Raw genomic sequence first — 18,379 nt, forward strand, 5'->3', positions numbered from 1 at the left:
CCACAAATTCATAGTATGGATATAAAGATTAAATTAAGAACTTAATGGAAAGTAGTTCACACAATGTCTGACAGCTACATTTAAATGGCTGTTGTGATCAAGATGCAGTAACCTTAAGCCATTAAAAGTAAGTAGATCTATATTTTCCATAGAACGATGTTGCTCTCACTGTTGAGTTTCAAAAGAGGGTTGTGAAAAAACATGAATGGATATGACTCATACAGATGATATGTGTGTGTGTGTGTGTGTGCTTGTTGTGTATCTTTTTCTCTAGAGATGATTCCATTAAATACCCTTACCTCATTTATAAACTCTTAACACATGACAAAAACTTAGCATCCAGGGAGACCTGCACAGTATATTTAAAAAATGACTATCACTCTATCCCTTAAAGGTAGGATTTGCACATCTACATATGTACGTGTATATGTGGATTGGGAAGACCTCCAAACAGGAGAGTAATAAAAATCAGTGGAAAAGGAGGTTAAATATGATGAAATGTAGTATCATTTACATTCCAAAGAAGGCCAGGGATAAGGATTTTTTCATGTCCTAAAGATTTCATATAACTTTGTCAACTTTACTAATTAATGAAGCAATGATGTATCTTTATCTAATTCAGATAAAAAATGAGGAAGAAAAAATCGGAATGGGAAAATACAATAAGGAGAAAAGAAGTTAGAAAAAAAATCAGGGAACGGAAACTGAACTTAGAGGACAGGAATCTAGAGATGTGGAGAAAAAGAAGAAGGAAGAAAGACAGGAAGAGATCCGTAAGCCTGGCTGTGTCCCCAAACCAAAGGGACAGACAATGTATCTTTTATCCTCGGAGGCCCTAATAACATGGTAACTATGGCCTTTCCAGATCTCTCCTCTTAGTGACTGTCTCACACACACATAATTGCATACATGGCATTATTCCTTGTCATATACACACACCACATGCTGCATATACCTACACATTCTCAGCTCACAATATCTTATATAAACAAGCAGACATCCACACACCACGGATATACTCACTGAAGTATTTCATATTCTCATACATGTACCCTCACAGCCACCAAATCTTTCACAATAAGATGTCACAGAGTAGGTACTGACCAACTGGATACTGATACTGACCAAGGCCGGGTGTTTTGGGAACCCACCATGCCTGACTTGATGTGAAGGATACCACAGTATGGGGTGTGTGTGTGAGGGCACCAGCAGTGGGGACTAGGATCCTCTTCGGGACTAGAAGGACAGCACTGATTGTAACGGGACCCACGCTCTGCTGTCTGCCCTAAGTCACCAGGGGGTTGGAGGCAGCAGTGCCGGCCTTCCTAGAACAGTGTACCATGCAGTCCTGATTCCTTCACATCTCCTAGACCCAGAGAACACTCAAGAGCAAGGAGCTCTTGATGGGGTTCCTCAAAGCAAGATTCCTGTTTTCCTTCCAGCCCCTTGCCTGTTTAATGGGAGATGGTGGAACACAGGCAAGCTGAGAGAAACAATGAAGCCTGAAGGGCTGACACAGGAGGGAAAGGGAAAATCAGGCAGTTGCTTTTCAACAGCAAGAAGCACAGCCTCTGTGATCTCTCTGGAAGGAGCCCCATTCCTGATGAAGAAAGTCTGGAATAGGATTTTTGGGCTGGCATTCTGGAGAAGAGTGGGAATGAAATTGTTGTCTCTGGGAGTCTAGCAAGGAGAAACATTGATGTGTAAGAAAGTAAATGACCAAATTTACCTTTCCCAATGCCATGCCCACCTCCCAACCCCCAAACGGTACTGAAGATGCCTACAGACTGAGACCCATCAACAGCTTGTCCACTCTCACCTGAGGACAGAGAGGAGGCAGACTCTGGGCTGCAGGGTCACTGGTGAAGGAATCAAGGATCAAGTGTGGGAGGGAATGATTTCTGTAGCCTGCAGATCCAGTCTCAAAGGACAGCACCCATTGTGGGTTGGTGCCTAAGCAATGCCTCCCAGGGCCTGCACTAGAGTCATCCCTAGGAGTCTGACTCCACCCCCAGCCTTTCTGCCTTAACTTCATTCAAGGTGCAAACTCCAATTCTCCTAGGTCCCAGTTCTGGAACAGAGCATTTTTCCTTCAAGGATATATTTAAAGGTGAGGTCCTGAGAGTATGTAAACAGAGCATTCCCTGGAGATTTAAAAGCCCTTAACTTTATTACCTTTCCATCCTCTGAGAGACATCCTAGGGTACTCGGTGTTATATTTGAGGTCACAGACTAAAGTCTCCAACTCATACAAACACCTCTCTTCCAAACCTTACACCCATGTCATTCCAAATAGCTCAGCAGATGTATTCTCAGAGGTTCACAAGTTATCAAACTTGTGTTTTCATTTATATGGTACTTAAATAGAAGTGAAAATAAGCCGATATTGGGTTGTCTGGATGCCAACTTTCTGAGTACTGCAGCTGCACTGCAGGCCTTGTGTTTTCATTTTGGTTTATGGTTGTTTTGGTGCCATATGATCACCTTAAGTGGTGGAGTTGAATTTGGTTAGCATGGTCTTAATAGCAACATGATAGCAGGGGTTCTGGGTGGGCTCTTATATTAAAGTTGTTAATTTACTGGACATAAAGTCCAAGCTTTTTTTTGTGGGAATAATTCACAAAGAACAATCTTATAGAATGAGACTTTTAAACTATTAAATTAAGGCTTTGAGGGGCACCTGGGTGGCTCAGTCTGTTAAGCGTCTGCCTTCGGCTCAGGTCATGATCCCAGGGTCCTGGAATCGAGCCCCACATTGGGCTCCCTGTTCAGCAGGGAGCTTGCTTCTCCCCCGGCTTGTGTGCTCTCTCTCTCTTTCTCTCTCTCTTAGTCTGTCAGATAAATAAATAAAAATCTTAAAAAAAAAAAAAAGGCTTTGGTTTGGGCACATGAAAATGGAACTACTATAGCACTCTCAAGCTAATGAAAACATTTTTTAAAAGGTAAATTTTAGATCCAAATGATGCATTGATATCATCTGAAGGTCAAAAAGTGTAAGAGAAAACAGGTGGAAGAATCAGGTTATCAGATGGTAGTATAACCATGTGGGATTCAAGGAAATGGCTTAAAGTTGTCAATCCCCCAATCATATTTCAAGTGGCAATTTAGTTTCACCAAAACATCATTCATCACCTTAAGGAAATGGTAGTAATTTGAATTTTATTGTTTTATTGTTTTTTGGTTTGATTTACACATTATTTACAGTTTAGTTTTGATTTCACAGCACCTATAAATCTAACTCATTGAAAAGAAATGATTATGTTCCATGGTATAAATATGCTGTAATTTACTTAACCATATCCATATTGTGGACATATGGATTTTTTCTAATCTTTAGACAATAAAATAGTGCCATAGTGAACTTCTTTGAACATGTATCTTTGTGTCCTTGTCAAATATACTTGGAAGCATAACTTCCTGAGGTTTAATTGCAGGGTCTAAAGTTACATTCCTTTAAAATGTCAATAGATATTGTCAATTGCCCTATTAAAAAGTTGCATTAATTTACAGTCATCAAAATTGCATAAAAGTTCCTATTTAGTTACACCTTTACTAACATTTGGTATTGTGAAACTTCAATTTTGTTAATCCATTAGGTTAAAAAAATGGTATCTTACTGTTAATTTATTATATGATATCTTAATTATACTTAAGGATGAGCATAATTTTATATGTTTATTGATCATTTTCATTTCCTTTTTCTGTGACATGACTATTTCCTTTGCTAGTTTTCCTTTACTGCTGTGTAGAACCCTTGAGTATTATCAGGAATTGGCTCTTTGATTTTGTGTTAAAAATAAGTCTTTTTCTACTTTGCCAGTTGACTTTATGGATTTTTATATCACACATTTATAATTTAATCAGTCTTTTCCCTTATGATTTGATTTTGTGTTAATATTTGAAAGGTCTCTGTTGTTAAAAGGGTATGCTTTTTAAAAATCATATTTTTTTCTTCTAAGATTTTCATAGTTTTGTTTACATATATGGCTTCATTTACATCTTGATACATCTAGAATTTAAACATCTAGATACTAAACTCTTGCTAAATTTGGTCTATTTTACACTCTGTAGTCTGTTCCTTCACTGACTTTGTATTTCTGTACAGTACCATGCAATCTTAATTTCTCCTGTTTTTTTTTGTTTGTTTGTTTTCAGGTGTGAAGAAGTGAGTTAATTATATTCCTCAGTATATGACATATTGTATGATTAGTGATCTCAAAGCCCCTCTCTTGTTTATTTATGCATTTATTTTATTGTTTGCTTAATATACACCCATACCTTATTCCCATTGACCTCATAACCATTCTAACGTATGTGATGTTTTTAGTTTGTCCTCAAAAAATGATTTTGTGTTTGTGCATATATTTTTATTTTACATAAATGATACTGTTATATGCCTCTTTGTTTACCTTTTTACTTGACTGAGTCTTTAAGATCATTTACAATGCCACATGTTCATCTAATCTTTCTCCCTACTGTTGTGCAATATCCTTGGTGCATATCTCTTGCATTTTCATTTATCGCATCTTCCAGTGAAGGATATCCACATTACACAACACCTTGTCAACACAAATAACAGAACCAGAAATATTACAGGAATATACCATATGACTGTACCATTCTCTATGTGAGAAATTTGGGGGCTCTATATTTAGCAATAATTGTTATATCATAGAATATGCACAGGCATAAGTTGACCCAGTAATACCAGATTCCTTCCCAGAATGGCTGTATCTCTCTACATTTTCCCAAATGAAAATGAGTGCCTCTCTCTTCTACTTTTTGCCAACGCTCTACAGTATCTGACTTTCTAATTTCTGCATGCCTAATAGGGGTAAATAGATATCTCTTTGTTGTTTTAATTTGTACAATACTAATGAATTTCAGTATTTTTTTCTATTCTTGTAGCCCTTTGAAGTTAATTTTTGTGAATTCCATTGTATATCCTTTGCTTTTTTTCTATTGGGGGTTGCTTCTTTTTCTTCTTGATTTTTAGAATTTATTATGAATTCCTGATAGTAAGTTATTTCTTATTTGTTTTACATAGCTCAAATATCTCATCCATTTTCTCATCTATCTTCTTAACTTTTTTCATAATGTTCTTTGAAGACAAATCCCAGATTTTGAGGAAATCAGATTCGTCAAGTTTTTCATTATAGTCTGTGTTTTGAAGGTTCCTTGCTGTAGGTCAAAAGATGTTCTCTTATGTTCTCTCCTACAATGTCATTGTTCTATTTTAACTCTTAGTTACTTAGCCCATTTAGAGTCTACCTTCTTGCGTCATGTTAGGTAGAAATCCAGTTTTATTTTCCTCTAGCTAGTAAGCTAGTATTTACCAATACTTTTTACTGCACTCTTTGCCCTCTTCCATATGATTTTTGGAATTAACTTTGTTGTACATTAAATTTCACATATGTCTATCTAAGAGTTCTCAATTCTTTTTTTATTTAAAATCAATTAGCCAACATATAGTACATCATTTTTTTAAAAAAGATTTTATTTATTTATTTGACAGAGAGAGACACAGCGAGAGAGGGAACACAAGCAGGGGGAGTGGGAGAGGGAGAAGCAGGCTTCCCGCGAGCAGGGAGCCCGATGTGGGGCTCGATCCCAGGACCCTGGGATCACGACCTGAGCCGAAGGCAGATGCTTAACGACTGAGCCACCCAGGTGCCCCCAACATATAGTACATCATTAGTTTCTGATGCCAGTGTTCAATAATTCATCAGTTGCATATAACACCCAGTGTATGAGCTCTCAATTCTGTTCCACATTTAGTCCTTTTTTTTTCCACCAGCGCCACCTGGCTTTAATTTTTGTGGCTTGGCAATATTGCCAGTAGAAAAGGAAGAGGTTCTATCTCTAACTATGGTTTTAATTTGCAATTCCTAAATGCCTGCTAATGATGGGCAGCATCCTTTCATAATCTTGTCAGCCATTTGTATATCTTGGAGATAGACCTTTTCAAGTCCTTTGTCCATTTTTAAATTGTGTTGTTCATCTCTTTTGGTTTTGAGTTGCATGAGTTCTTTATATATTCTGCATACTAGACCCTCCTCAGATATTTGATTTGCACATATTTCCTCCCATTTTGTGAGATGTCATTTCACTTTCATGGTGAGAGTAAGTTAAGCAACAAAAATGGTTTCAGTTGTCTTTTTCCTGATTAAACATTCATTCGGTTGCTATAAACTTCTATTTTCCAGAATCCAGATAAAGTTTTCTCTGACAGTATTTATCACGTTTTTTTGTATTTTTGCTGTTGTTGTTGTTGGGAGGGCCACTTGGAGTTCCCTACTTTACTATTTTCCCTCTAATAAATAATTTTTGATACAGTTTTGGCTATCTTAGTAATCATTACAAAGAAAATTTTGGGATTTTGTTAATCTTATCATATTTATATTTTGTTTTCTATTTCATTGATTTCTTCTTTTATCTTTATTATTTACCTGTTTCTGCTTTTGGATTTGCTCTGCTAATCCACACCCCTGTCCCCAGTAGTTTGAATTAAATGCTTAACTTCATTTTTTTTCTCTTTCCTCTCCCTCTCTTTAAATGAGGTATTACTTACATACAGAATGTGCACCAATCTTTTGTATAGCTCAAGAAAGTCTATGTATGCATATGTCTGTATAACTATTATATAGATCAGAATGTAGAACCCTCACAGCCATCAAAAGGCTCCCAGTCAACTCCAAATCAACAGTCTTTCAAAGGTAACTGTTATTTGGAATTCTAAAAATATTGATTAGTTTTGCCTCTTCTTCAGCTTCATAGAAATGGAAATTTATAGAATATAATTTTTATGTGTCCAGCTTCTTATACTAAACATCTTTCTGTACGTGGTTGCATGTAACAGTAGTTCATTCTTTTATTTATTTATTTTTTTAAGATTTTATTTATTTATTTGACAGAGAGATAGCGAGAGCAGGAACACAAGCAGGCGGAGTGGGAGAGGGAGAAGCAGGCTTCCCGCTAAGCGGGGCCCGATGCGGGGCTCGATCCCAGGACACTGGGATCGTAAACCCAAGCCGAAGGCAGACGCTTAACGACTGAGCCACCCAGGCGCCCCAGTAGTTCATTCTTTTAAAAATACTTAGTAATATCCCACTGCATGACTGTATCACAATTTATTCTTTCTACTATCTGTGGAAATTTATATTGTTTCCACTTCTGTCTATTATGAGTAAGGCCATTATAAAAATGCTTGTACATACTTGTGGTGGATATAAACACCCATCTCCATAATGGGTGTATACCACAGAGAAGTGAAACGACCGGATTGTAGGAGGGAAGGCATATATTTAAGGTTAGTTTTCAAAGATGCTTCCAAATGGACATTTTGAACTGATTGTACCAAATTATGCTCCACATCTTCAGTCATTTTAATCCATTTCTATGAAGCTTAGTGGTATTTCACTGTGGTTTTATTTTTTTAAAGATTTTATTTATTTATGAAAGAGAGAGAACGAGCATGGGGAGGAGACAGGGAGAGGAACAAGCAGACTCCACCCTGAACATGAAGCCTGACATGGAGCTTGATCCCACAAACCTGAGATGATGACCCGGGCAGAAATCAAAAGTCATACACCTACCAACTGAGCCACCAAGGTGCCCCTCACTGTGGTTTTAATTTATGTATTCTGGTGGCTAATTATGTTGTGTATCTTTTTACATGCTTATTAGCCATTTGTATTTCCTATGTTGTAAGTACATGTTCTAGTCTTTGCCTATTTTAAAAACTGGATTTTTCTGACTTTTCTTATTTGTAGGAGTTCCTTATATATTTTGGGCATTAGTCTACAACTTAGCATCAAGTTATTAAAATAACTATGTGTATAAATAAAGACAAAGAAAATATTGTTAAAATGTTAATAATTGAAGAATATCATTATCTGGGGCACATCATATTTCCATTCTACAATTGATGAAGTTCTTAAAAATCCTACATAGAGTATGTAACGTAACTGGGCTGCAACCTAGAACCTAGAAACCAAATACTTAATTGCAACAATACATCACTTCCCAAAAAAGAAGATAGGTAAGAAGAACTGGTAATGGGGCCTATAAATGGGGATGTGAGTGCTAACTGCATGTTATTTTCTGTTCTCCTTATAACCATTTGGGAACCTCTGAGAGGAAACGCAGCTCAAGATCCACCCTAATGATTCAGAATTCTCCTGAGCACTGTAAATCAGTGCTCAGGAGCAATAATTACAAATCCACTCCAGAAACTGCTCCTACTATCCTTCTGTTGTCTTCATTTAAATGGAACTATTGTGGCATAGTATGTCCTGATGTCAAGAAGACTTTTAGATAGAAGAAAAGGACAAGGGAGTGTTGGGGATTCCCTTCTCTGCCTTGTCCTTGATGTTGACCTCAGAGATTTTACTGAGCTCTTTGACTCAGATGACTTATGACAAGATACCCTCAGTCTTGCAGTCTCCACTCTGCCCACTCCTGCAACCAATACACCTGCAACAGATTTACCCTCAACACTGAGATGTTTTTACTGGCTTTGACATGTTAATTTGTTTTTTTTTTTCCTTCACCAGATGAGAAAATGTTGGTAAGACTATTAAAGGAATGGAAAGATGGAAAGAGATGGCACAAGGTGAACAAAGGTAATAACCTGGTGTATATTGGGAGTGAATTGGTTTCAATCTCTTCACCAATTTGGCTTTTAAAATTCAACTAATTTTGTCCAATCAGATTCTTAGGGCTAAATCTTCTGTAATAAATCTAGCCAAGGTTTTTTCCATAGTGGATTTACCTAATCAAACCACAACTACAAGGTCAAATTCTCTGTAAAGAAGAGCCATGGTCTTCACCTAGAGGAGACATAAGGAGAACTTCCATGGAATCAGTATTGATCTTTTGAGTGGGAATTTTATGCCTCTGTTGAGCTGGGCTTGGAAGACAGTAAGTGGGTATGGAGGGTAGGGAATGGGTGATCTTGAGCACAAAAGATCTTAGAATCAGAACTGAAATTTAGTATTTTCTCTTGGTTCCTATGGATTCCCTCACTATCTTCTTCCTACAAGAAATGTCAGATTAGACAACGCATGCCTCCCTGACCCTATCATCTTGTTTAATTCATAATATATGTCATTTTTAGAGAAATGAACTTAAAAGTCGATGTTAAGTCTAAGGATAAGGCAGAATAATAGGAGAGAAAGTTTGACAGTACACATGATTTCCATTCAGAAGCTTCCTGACCCCGGGGGGCAGATTCACCGTCACCTGGGGGAATATTTTCTCCTCCAAATTTGCATTAGAGAATAATATGCTTTTAAAAACAAATCAGGAGAGTTCAGGGGTGTAGCCTTCTACTGTTGTACCAGGGTCAGTGAGAGCTCCTATCATCTGACAGATCACAAGTCACACTCATCTCTGACTCACTCTGACCTCTCTGTCTCCCAGTGTTTTGGCTCAAGTAAAATCACCTCAAAAACCATGTGTTGTACACTTAGTCTGTACCAGCTTATTCTATTTGCTGTGAATAAAGAGGCATCAGATGAGGTCCCTGCCATTCAACATCTTATTGTCACAGGGAAACAAATATCAATGTAATGTTTTTAACTATGATGGCAGTAAGTACATGATGCTGAAGGTACACTAATCTATCTAGTTTCTAGATATTTGTGAATGTGTTTATTTCTGTATGTCTGCATGTGTTGGGAGAGAGTGGGGGTGGGGAATGGGAAACATGTGTGGATTAGAATGGAAGGTGTTCCTGGATAATACTTTTACTAAATGGAATCTTTAAAAACCTGTAGTTATTAGCAAGATGAAGGTATAGATATCAGCAATATCCTGTAGCTGCCTTTCCATTAAGTTAACCACTGATTATAAGCATCACATAAAACTTTGTGAGAAGTGTTTAGTTGTATGTTCTCTCTCTTTCTCTCTTTTCATCAAAACTGAGAATGTTTACTTACCATTTAATTTTCCCTGAGATTAGACACATGCATTAATTTCTATTCTGTGAGGGGTGTGAACTGTGGTGGAGAGAGAAGCAAAGTCTAAAGGACCTGGGGAGACTCTAAGAACTAACCAGGTAACACCTTCCACTAGATGGATGGTAATTCTGAAGGTACCTAACAAAATAGCACGTGGTCTCAAAATTTACTTTATGTCAGCTATTTATGCAGTAGACTACATTTTTCTTTAGAAGCAATTCTTTATTAGCTAGATTTAAGTAATTGTTAGGTCATACAGACTCACTTGGCCCAGTACATGCATTCATTAAACTATTATTTGCTGTGGATCTATGATGTTTCTGGGACCACCCTGACACTGAGGATGAACTGTGACTATAGTTTGGTCCCCCCTATCTGAGATTCTTTGGCCTCAGGAGCTGGGTCTTTTTTCTGTATCTCTAGTACCAACCATGTGCTTGGCCAATGACATTTGATCTACAAATAAGGTGACTGAATATTCAAAGTGTGATGAATGTTCAAGGAAAGTGATGCTCACTCTAGTAGTGGGTATACCTCTGAATAAAGGGATTATGCCCAGCAAAAATCAGTGGGGTATAAAAATACAGTGTGTCCTAGGTATGTGGCAAGGAAAATGGCTGGAAACATGGCCTGTGGTCTGATAAGGGAACCATAAACAATCATCCAGCAGAGATGTGATTGTTCACATTAATGTTTTATTTATTCATGTATTCTTTCAATGATGAATTGGAACCTTTCATCACTTTGAGTCACAGACCTATCCAGATGCCTAAGACTCCATTATCAGATTACATAGAATGTGATCATGTCTTTTTGAGAAAACTGGGCATTTCTTTAGCTTAGGGCTTCTTCACTTGAATTTCAGAGTGTTCCTCAATTAAGATGTGAATGTTACTTCTTTATTTCTACTTTTTTAACTGGAATTCAAAATTTCTTTCTTGTTTGAATGTTGGTAACTAAGCCAAAGTATTATTAGCAGTTATCGATGACTTTATCACCAACAGAAATCACAGGTATTTTTATATCACATTGCAGTTATATCTCCTTTAAGCTCATTATTCAGAAATTAAGGTGGTTATTAGACCTGCCACAACATTTTGAAATTTAATGTGTTAATGGAGAAACACATGTATTATTATATTACATATTTGCTTTCTAAAACTTTTTTGAAAAACCGTACTTTGATATGAATGGTTTCCTTGGTAATCCTATACATTCTATGTGATGCATTTAAAACATTATTTTGAGGCACCTTTACCAAACAGATAAAGGGTTGAAAGCCTAAACTTTGCATAGTGCCTTAAACTTCAGACTTTAAATTTCCCTCCTTACTTTTTGAACAGTTCCATGAAATTTTATTATTGCTCCCAAAGTCTTGCAAATCTCTCTAGGAATAATGACACTCCACACCCCAACCCTCCCAGTTTTATTGGGAAATAATCGACATATATCACTGTATAAGTTTAAGGAATATAGCATGATGACCTGATTTCCATAATTGTGACATGATTACCACAGTAGGTTCAACTAACATCCATCTTTTCCTATAGATACAATTAATAAAGAAAAGAAAAAAAAGGAAAAATAAAAATTTCTCCTCGTGATGACAGTCTTAGAATGAACTCCCTTAACAACTTTTGTGTATACTATAAAGCTGTATTAACTATAGTTACCGTGTTGTCCATTCCATCCCTAGGACTTATTTATCTTATAACTGGAAATTTGTACCTTTTGGTTACCTTCCTGCATATTGTCCTCCTCCCATCCTCCACCACTGGTAACAAGTCTGATCTCTTTTTCTATCATTTGGTTTGTTTTTGTTTTTAGATTCCACATAAAAGTGAGATCATACAGTATTTGTCTTTGTCTGACTTAATGTCACTTAGCCTAATTCCTTCAAGTTCCATCCATGTTGCTGCAAGCGGTATGATTTCCTAGTTTTTCATGGATGAATAATATTCCCTTATATATATACCACAATATCTTTATTCATTTATCCATCAAGGGACACTTAGGTTGTTTCCATGTTCTGGCTATTGTAAATAATGCTGCTGTGAACATGGGGATGCAGATATCTTTTCAAGTCAGTGTTTTCATTTCCTTTGGATATATTCCCAGAGATGGAATTGCTGGCTCATGTGGTAGTTCTATTTATTTTTCCTAGGATCCTTCATACTCTTTTCCATAGTGGCTGTACCAATTTGCAATCCTACCGACAGTGCAAGGGTTCCCTTCTCCACATCCATGCCAGCATTTGTTTTTTCTCTTTTTATGATGGACATTCTTTTCTTTAAAAAAAATTTTTGTTTATTTATTTGTCAGAGAGAGAGAGCGCACACGCACAAGCAGGGAGGGGGCAGGCAGAGGGAGAAGCAATCTCCCCACCAAGCAAGGAGCCTGATGCGGGACTCGATCCCAGTACCCTGGGATCATAACCTGAGCCTAAGGCAGACGCTTAACCAACTGAGCCACCCAGGCCTGTGATGGCCATTCTTTTTTTTTTTTTTTTAAAGACACATTTATTCAGCGTCATGATCAGACTATTACATTTAGCAATCAACAGCATGGGTGCAAAAAAAAAAAAAATCTACATTAAAACCCTTTGTTGGAATGCTTTACACTTTCCACAGAACAAAAACTAAAATAACCTGTTACACCATTAGTCACAAATACAGTCTTCGAGTTTTTTGCCCATACACGTGAGTATTGTCTAAACGTCTTCTTTGTAGCAGCTAGGCCCTGCTACCACTGTGCTTGGCCGAGTTCACAAATCTGTTGTAACCTGTAGCTTCCCTGTCACTTCTCTGGCTCTCCTCTCCTGCTAAGCCTTGTTTCCTGGCAATAATTAAAACCTCCTGCCGCTGCCGTAGCTACGGCTGCTGCTGGAACCACCACAGCCACCTTGGTTTCGTGGTTTGGCAAAGTATTGGCCTCCACCACCATAGGGGCCAGAGCTTCTGCCTCCAAAATTTCCTCCTTTCATGGGTCCAGAATTTGAGGATTGATTGTTGTAATTGCCAAAATCATTATAGCTTCCACCACCCCCAAAGTTGCTTCCATCATTACCAAATCCGTTATAGCCATCCCCACTGCCACCATATCCACCACCACCTCGACTGCCACCAAAGCCACTTTGACCACTGAAGTTCCGTCCACGACCAGTTGTCATTCCCACCAAAACCACCTCCACGACCACCACCAAAGTTTCCAGAACCACCTCGACCTCTTTGGCTGGATGAAGCACTAGCCATCTCTTGCTTAGATAGGACTTTCCTTACTTCACAGTTGTGGCCATTCACAGTAGGGTATTTTTCTACAATATTTTCTTGTCTACAGAGTCATGGTAACATCAAATGTTACAAAAGCAAAACCTCTCTTTTTGCCACTGCCTCGGTCAGTCATGATCTCAATCACTTCAATTTTCCCATACTGTTCAAAATAATCTCTTAGATGATGTTCTTTAGTGTCTTCTTCAATGCCACCAACAAAAATCTTTTTCACAGTTAAGTGGGCACCAGGTCTTTGAGAATCTTTTCTTGAGACAGCCCTCTTTGGTTCCACAGCTCTTCCATCTACTTTGTGTGGCCTCGCATTCATGGCTGCATCCACCTCCTCCACAGTGGCATACGTGACAAACCCAAAGCCTCTGGAGTGCTTGGTGTTTGGACCTCTCATTGCCACACAGTCCGTAAGTGTTCCCCAGTGCTCAAAATGGCTCCTCAGACTCTCATCGGTTGTTTCAAAGCTCAAACCTCTGATGAAGAGCTTCCTCAGCTGTTCAAGCTCTTTGGGAGACTCTGACTTAGACATGACGGCGGTGGGAGGGGAGACTTTAACGTTCCTTACTCGGCGGCATCCACGGGCTGAAAGCTATGATGGCCATTCTAACAGGCATGCAGTGATACGTGTCCTTGTGGTTTCCCTAATGACTAATGAGTTTTTAAGTTCTTCATATATTCTGTATACTAACTCCTTGTCAGATATATGGTTTGCAAATATTTATTCCCATTCCATAGGTTGGTTTTCACTTTGTTGGTAGTTTCTTTTGCTGTGCAGCAGCTTATTAGTTTGATGTAGTCCCACTTGTTAATTCTTTAGTTTGTTGCTTATGCTGTAGGTGTCATATCCAAAAATTCCTTATCAAGACTCATCACAAGGAGCCTTATTCCTATGTTTTCTTCTAGGAGTTTCCTTGTCTCAGGACTTACATTTAAGTCTAATTCATTTGAAGTTAATTTTTGTGAGTCTAGTTTCATTCTAACACATGTGAATATCCAATTATCCCAAAACCATTGATTGAAGAGACTGTCTTTCCTTCCTTGAGCACTCTTTGTTCCCTTGTCCAATATTAGTTGTCCCTATATGTTTGGGTTTATTTCTAGGTTCTCAATTCTGTTTCATTGGTTTATTTGTCTGTATTTATGCCAGTACCATACTGTTTTGATGACTATAGCTTTATAATATAGCTTGAAATCAGGAAGTGTGACGCTGCCTGCTTTGTTCTTTCTCAGCATTTCTTTGGCTATTTGGGGTCTTTTGTGGCTCCATATAAATTTTAGGAGTGTTTTATCTACTTCTGTAAAAATGTCATTGCATTCTCGATAAGGATTGCATTGAATCTATAGATAGCTTTTGCTAGTATTGACATATTAACAGTGTTAATTCTTCCAATCATGAACATGAGTTAGCTTTCCATTTATTTGTGTCTTTGATCTCTTTCATCAATATCTTATAGTTTTCATAGTAGAGAACTTTCACTTTTTCAGTTACATTTATTCCTAAATATTTTATTGTTTTTGATGCTATTGTAATTGGGTTGGCTAACTGAACATAAAAAAAAAAAGACAACAAAGAGCTTAGCCAGCTTTAGAGCTGCTCTCCCACTGTGCTCAGGCAAGAAATCTAATTTGTAGCTGCACTCATCACTGAATACAGCCTTCAGCTGTCCAGCCAAAGAACCTAACCAGAGCACACTGGAAGCTGCAAAGCCCGTCTACCAGCCCAGCCTACTAAACCATATGATCAAATTATTATTATGTACCTTATTTAATTAATGATAATTGATCAAATAAATCCCTATTCCATGTCTATAAAAGGGCACAAAAATGAAAAAGATATAGTTTTCATAGGAGTTTTTCATCTCTGGGAGATATAGACTGATGATGCAAGGCAGTGAGAGATGATGGACTAGAGATGGTGGATTAGTGCTGTTTAGTCTGAACACAGAAAACTAGTCAACCTGGTGGCATCAGATGGAAATATTGTGGTGGTGTGTCTCCTATTTTGGAAGTTTATTGATGGTTAAGATTGATATTTGGGAGTTCCAGCCGAAGCTGGGGATGGGGTTGCCAAAGAGATGATGACATACTACCCAATTACTCCTTGGCTTCCCAGCTCTTTCAAAAACAGGTTATTTTCTCCAAACAAAATGTCAGTTCTTCAAAGTACTTTGGCTTTTTAAAATTTCTTATATCTTAGTGACTGTATTTTGAAGGATATGACAACAGTCATATCCCCAAAGAATTAAAAAAACAACAACTATACCATCATAAGACAGGGGAGTGTGGCAATAGCAGCATAAGACTCAAGGGTTTTGGTTGATAATAAAATGAAATTAAATGCCAATATTTTATAGATTAATTGAATATTTTTTATTATTAGATGTTTCATATTCCAAATAAAGATGATTCTTTTGATCTACTCTACATTTGCAGATGACACTAAAAATGAATGCACCCATCCTTAAAATATTAAGTTTTCCAACACTGAAAATGTTCCAACTAAAGCATCATGATCCTCTTCTACATAAAGGGGATTCTTGGAATGGTTGGTAGTGATTGAGGGCAATTCCAAAGCCCTCCAAATCTGATTTATATAATCTTACAGTTGATATGGACCTATGTTTAGCATGAGGTGACTTCTCATTGAAAAAAAGAGACAAACTATGAGACAAACAAATCAGACACAGGTGATGGAATTCCTCCTTCTGGGACTCTCTGATGACCCCCACACCAAGAAGCTGCTATTCATTTTATTCCTGGGCGTCTACCTGGTCACTGTGCTTGCAAATCTGCTTCTTATGTGCCTTGTTCAGGGTGACTCCCGGCTTCACACACCCATGTATTTTTTCCTCTGCAACTTATCTCTGGCTGACCTCTGTTTTTCTACCAACATCGTTCCTCAGGCCCTAGTCCACCTGCTATCCAAGAAGAAGTTCATTTCATTCACACGTTGTGCAGCTCAGCTTATACTCTTCCTCATTTTTGGATGTACACAGTGTGCCTTTCTGGCTGTGATGTCCTATGATCGGTATGTGGCCATCTGCAACCCCTTGCATTACCCTAGCATCATGACTTGGAAGGTGTGTGCCCAGCTGGCTGCAGGATCATGGACCAGCGGCATTCTGGTGTCTGTGGTGGATACCACTTTTACACTAAGGTTACCCTACCGAGGCAGCAATAGTATTGCTCATTTCTTTTGTGAGGCCCCTGCACTGTTGATCCTGGCATCCACAGACACCCGCACTTCAGAGACGGCCATTTTCCTCATGGGTGTCATGATTCTCCTCATACCTGTTTCCCTAATTCTGGTGTCCTATAGCCACATCATAGTAACTGTGATCAAGATGAAGTCAGCTGTGGGGAGGCTCAAGGCATTCTCCACCTGTGGCTCCCACCTCATGGTGGTCATCCTTTTTTATGGATCAGCAATTGTCACCTACATGACACCAAAGTCTTCCAAAGAACAGGAAAAACTGGTGTCTGTGTTCTATGCTGTGGTGACACCCATGCTTAATCCCCTCATCTATAGCCTGAGGAACAAGGATGTGAAGGGAGCTCTGAAGAAAGTAGCCACAAGGAATTTCCCATGCAGGCTTGAAATCTGCCACTGACTGTGAGAACCTCTTGGCTCCCTACTTATAAGACTTGCGAAGTAGTTGCCTTAGCAAGATTGGAATATTGTAAGATTCTTATCCTTGGGCCTTGTGGACCTACCCTCCTTCCTTCATCAAGCACTTTCTTTGTAAAAGAAGGACAGTAATTCACAGACCAATAGAAGGAGGGTCTGGTTTTTTCTTGTTGTTTTTTTGGCATCTAAGAGTTAGGAAATCCTGCAAAATACATTCACACTTTATGAACACTGGTACCTCTAAAATCCATCTTTTTTTTTTTTTTTTTTTTACCATGTTATATATTACTATTAATCTATCCCAGATCCTACTCCAATTCTTTTTTCTTTGGCATTTCTGAATCTCTTTGCATCATCACACAATCAATGCATTAACAAGCATTACTTATTCACTTTCTATGAGCTAGGTGCTAGATGTATGTGTGCCGGCACACGTGTCTGTATGTGTGTTTGAAGTGGATGTGAAGAGCCTGGGTACAATGAAGAGCATATATGAGTTCTGCTGTCCTTCTCACACTCTTATTAGGGACATGGATATTTTATATCTCAGATAAAGGTAAAGACAGGATTTTGGAAACTAACAAGAAATAGTGACATTGGAAGGCTAGCAAGAATGAGAAAGAAGCTGGTACCAACCCTGGGCCTGAAGGACAACCTGGACTTGGAGAGGGTTGCTGTATATAGAAAGCCATGAGACAGGGGTTGTGGACTTAGGTGTATGGAGGCGGGAAAGCCACAGGAATAAATATTTCAAGCTCATTCTCTACTTACCTTCTGATATCCTGTTACTGTATTCCAAATAAAATCTAGGATAACCTCCCCATCTGAAAATTCTGTCTACAAAGTCCTTTTCCTGGTTAAGTAACATGTTTATAGGTTCTGGGGTTTAGTACATGGACATCTTGGGGGACCATTATTCTGCCTACCATAAAAGAACAAGTAAAGTACATGTGAAGGAATGATTAAAGTTTGGCTAAAATTGGAGATTATAAATGTATAATGGTGCCAATCTACTTAGGTATGTGATTGCTATCATCAAACAGAACCCCAGGATCTACATTTTCATTTGCAAATTCTTATAGTGATAATTCAGAATGTGCTGACTTTCTAGAGCCCCTGCTACATGAAAGGTGAAGGCTACACTGTGTGGGAGATTGAACTGGTCCTCGTACCTCCATGGGACACAGAGTTAGAGTTATTTATAGTTTGTGGAGAGGACATGCCTATGCAGTAAATGCTTTTTTATTGTTAATTATCAATAAATTCTTATGAATAATTTACACATATCTATGGTGTCCACACCCCAAGTTTGCTATTTTTCAAGAATCCACAGTTGGCCTATGTTCACTGGACAAAATCATAAAGATGGGCTGCTACGCTGGTTGAGTGCTAGGCAACTTTAAGAAAGACAGTTGATTTCATCTAACCCTAATATGATTACATAAAAATCTAGTTAACAACGAATCTTTGGGTTATTCACAGCAGTTTCCTAGAATTTTGTCCACTTA

At 38.1% G+C, this 18,379-nt stretch overlaps 2 protein-coding genes and 1 pseudogene across 2 annotated transcripts in view; 1 reads left to right on the forward strand and 2 right to left on the reverse strand.

The window, feature by feature from the left end:
• LOC116646240 (olfactory receptor 2D3-like) overlaps positions 1–5,284 on the reverse strand; it is a 26,547-nt gene extending 21,263 nt beyond the window's left edge. Inside the window, 1 exon segment of the mRNA XM_032426831.1 lies at positions 5,272–5,284. Coding sequence (XP_032282722.1) covers positions 5,272–5,284 — 13 coding nt within the window.
• Positions 5,285–12,683: 7,399 nt separating this feature from the next.
• Positions 12,684–13,772, reverse strand: LOC116646326 (annotated as a pseudogene).
• Positions 13,773–15,906: 2,134 nt separating this feature from the next.
• Positions 15,907–16,946, forward strand: LOC116646529 (olfactory receptor 2D2). Its single transcript, XM_032427354.1, has one exon. It carries the CDS (start codon positions 15,907–15,909, stop codon positions 16,852–16,854), a length of 948 nt encoding a protein of 315 aa, XP_032283245.1. The 3' UTR covers positions 16,855–16,946.
• Positions 16,947–18,379: the final 1,433 nt, after the last annotated feature.

Source organism: Phoca vitulina, unplaced genomic scaffold, assembly GCF_004348235.1.
Source record: "Phoca vitulina isolate PV1807 unplaced genomic scaffold, GSC_HSeal_1.0 scaffold36, whole genome shotgun sequence".
Classification (NCBI taxonomy): domain Eukaryota; kingdom Metazoa; phylum Chordata; class Mammalia; order Carnivora; family Phocidae; genus Phoca; species Phoca vitulina.